Source organism: Populus alba, chromosome 19 (genome assembly GCF_005239225.2).
Source record: "Populus alba chromosome 19, ASM523922v2, whole genome shotgun sequence".
NCBI classification, from domain to species: domain Eukaryota; kingdom Viridiplantae; phylum Streptophyta; class Magnoliopsida; order Malpighiales; family Salicaceae; genus Populus; species Populus alba.
The window spans coordinates 7,652,499-7,655,643 of NC_133302.1; the positions used below are offsets into that span (position 1 = coordinate 7,652,499).

General features: G+C 38.0%; 1 protein-coding gene across 1 annotated transcript; it reads right to left on the bottom strand.

The window, feature by feature from the left end:
* Nucleotides 1–1,131: 1,131 nt before the first annotated feature.
* LOC118056974 (AAA-ATPase ASD, mitochondrial) lies at nucleotides 1,132–3,013 on the bottom strand. The gene has a single exon (XM_035069428.2). The coding sequence runs from the start codon at nucleotides 2,964–2,966 to the stop codon at nucleotides 1,341–1,343; it is 1,626 nt and encodes a 541-aa protein (XP_034925319.1). The 5' UTR covers nucleotides 2,967–3,013; the 3' UTR covers nucleotides 1,132–1,340.
* Nucleotides 3,014–3,145: the final 132 nt, after the last annotated feature.

The following is a 3,145-nucleotide window of genomic DNA, read 5'->3' on the forward strand; positions in this document are numbered from 1 at the left end:
CTCAACAAAATTATTTCTTCAAAAATTATTATTCTCATCAATCTAAAAACTTCATTATTATTTTGATAAATTTACTTAATCCATTTGAAATCATCTTACACGCACAAGCAACCCTTTTTTTCCAAACATTAAATTACCATTTATCAACACCTGGGGAGCATTTCAAATAACCTGACCATACTTTAATTATACTAACCTTCCCAACACACAAATCAACATTCAATTGCAATACAAACAAAACTGATTTTTTTCCCATTTATTCCACTTATTTATGAAATTGCCATTAATAAATCTACATGGTATTTTTTGTTTGTCTACTACCAATCTTATATGGTTTTTAAAAATTATGATCGCTATCAAATTATAACCTAAGGTAGATAAATGTGTCATGAGACTACATGTGAAATTTAAGCTTGATCCAACAGTCGGATTAAAAGGTCAGCTTGATAGCGTAAAACTAGACTATTTGTGATTTTTCATTAGAAATCTAATTTTTCTTATTCTATCCTTGCATAAATTATACCAATTATTTCACTAAATCCTTTGGACCATTTTCTTATTCCAAGTATATTTAATTTTCGATTTTACTAATTATCTTATTTACAAACTTGTTCTCGGTTCGCGATAACTTTACCGATTTTTATTTAGGTTTACATCAATATTTTTACATGCAATTCTTTTTTAAAATTCATTCTTCATGTTCATTATAATTCCTCAGAATTATTTCTCATTCTCAAAAATAAAATTACTTTATATTTTTCTAATTCTTCTATCCATCAAAACTCGTTGTGACGTCATGAATTTGTTTTAAAATAAAAGTTATAATCCTTGAAATACCTTTAAATTTATTTAAGGGGAATCATTCCCTCCATTATTTTATTTTCCTCATTTATCTATCTCTTTTAGTTCCGAGTTTCCATTACTAATCAAGGTCTTATTATCTTCGATCAAACTTTTACGTGGAGGTTTACAGAGATGCTTCCTAGAGATACTTCAATCGCAGAGCTAATGATTTGAGATAAGCCTCGGAGATATAACTGGCAAGGAGTATTTTGGAGATGCCCTTGTAAGTGATTCTGATTTTCTGGACTAGCAGAAGTTGAAGATTTTAACAAGGGGAAAGTGACTAACGAAGAAATAACCATAAAAAGATAGCATTAAGGTAAACTACTACGTACATCTTTAATCAAGCTTGAAGTGGTTTAATCATGCTAGAAGACTGTTGATATGGATATCACCATTGTTGCGATAATCTTTACAGTCATTAAAATCATAGAAATGTGATTATTCTGTCTCAAGAGACCAAGCTTCTTCAATCCCAAATACTGCAGAGCTGACCTTCAGTGGCTGAAGCCCTCCTGCTTATTTTCTTTGTTATCCAGTTCTCCATTTCCATTATCACAGAAACCATTGTCTTTTACTTTCTTCTTTGCATTCTCTGCAGCTGACGAATCCTTCTCTTTTGCCTCTTCTGCAGCTTTTGCTTTCTCTTTTGCTTCTTCTTCAGCTTTTACTTTCTCTTTCTCTTTCTCTTTTGCTTCTTCTTCTGCTTTCAATCTAGCACTCTCCTTCTCCTTTTCTTTTGCTTCTTCTTCTGCTTTCAATATAGCGTCCTCTTTCGCCTTCTCGAGTGCTCCTATGAGGCCCTCCAAGCAAACCGTGGCGTCTCCAGAAATAGTCTTCGGCATCAAATGCTCTGCTACTTCAGCAGGAGTCATTTTGGTTTCCCCCAACAACTCCTGGATTCTGGCAAACAAGTGGTGTGAATCAAGTCGAAGGTAGTTCTTCGCCAAAACCTGGAATGCTTCGAAGCTACAATAGGACAATTCTATGTGCTTGTCCATCCTTCCTTTCCTGATGAGAGCTGGATCAAGTTTCTCCACAAAATTAGTCGTGAAAACAATCAGTCTTTCTCCTCTGCAAGCTGACCAGAGTCCATCAACAAAATTCAAAATCCCAGAAAGAGTGACCTGACTCTGTTTGCTATCTTCTTCCTTGGGCAGCTTCGGCTTTGGATCCTTCTCGTCTCTCTCCCCCTCTTCCTCCTTCTTCTTCTTCCTTTGACCGGTTAGGTCAAGAGAACAGTCAATATCCTCAATCACAATAATGGACCTGGTTGTTGTCTCGATCAGTAGCTTTCTCAACTCAGTGTTGTCCTTCACAGCAGTCAGTTCAAGATCATATATATCGTAGTTCAAAAGATTGGCCATGGCTGCAATCATAGTTGATTTACCAGTCCCTGGTGGACCGAAAAGCAGATACCCTCGCTTCCAGGCCCTTCCAATTCTTGCATAGAAGTCTTCAGCCTTGCTGAATATGACAAGATCATCAACGATTTCCTGCTTCCTCTCTGCCTCCATTGCAAGCGTCTCGAAACTAGCCGGATGCTGAAACACCACATGCCTCCAGTACGATCCACTGTTAGTGTAAAGCTTCCTCTGACGATTCCTCACCTTGATTTCATTACCCTCTTTCAAGACATGATTCAAGTAATCCCCGAGGATGAGTTGCCGGTGTCTCTTATGGAAAGTGAGCTTGTAGTACTTCTTCTCATCCGTTACGGGATAGAAAGAAACAGATTGCGTCTTGGAAATATGTTTCCCTGAAGCCCACCTAAGTTTGACTCCCTGGAATTCATCCCCAACCTCTTCATAATCATCCATGCTAAGAACAACCGACTGGCTGTTCTTGACAACATCAGCCTTGAGCCGCTTTGCTTGCGTAGATGAACGAGAACCAAGATAGTTCTCAATGGCAGAGTAAGCTTCACTACGCATGAACCGGTCGCCGGTGAATTCATTGAAGCTAATTTGAATGTAAGGGTAAACGAAAGTGAAGGCCCTTTTGGAGTATTTATCAAAATATTCTTGTACACTATACGGACAATATTGCTTGAACATGGCCCAAGCAAACATAACACTTGCAATCACAGAACCTACTTGAGTAAACATATCTGCTGGGTTCATTTCTTTTGTCTGTTCGATTCTCCTCCTCTTTCCTCTCCACTTGCGTGTTTTGTGCAAGAACTTTATAGCCCGGCAAGCGGAGATAGCTAATCTTATTGGCTAAGTCAGCAGTGTCACAGGTGACGCATGCATGCTTGTCTTGCAAGACGGCATGTATAGTGGCTTTCATGGCAGACATC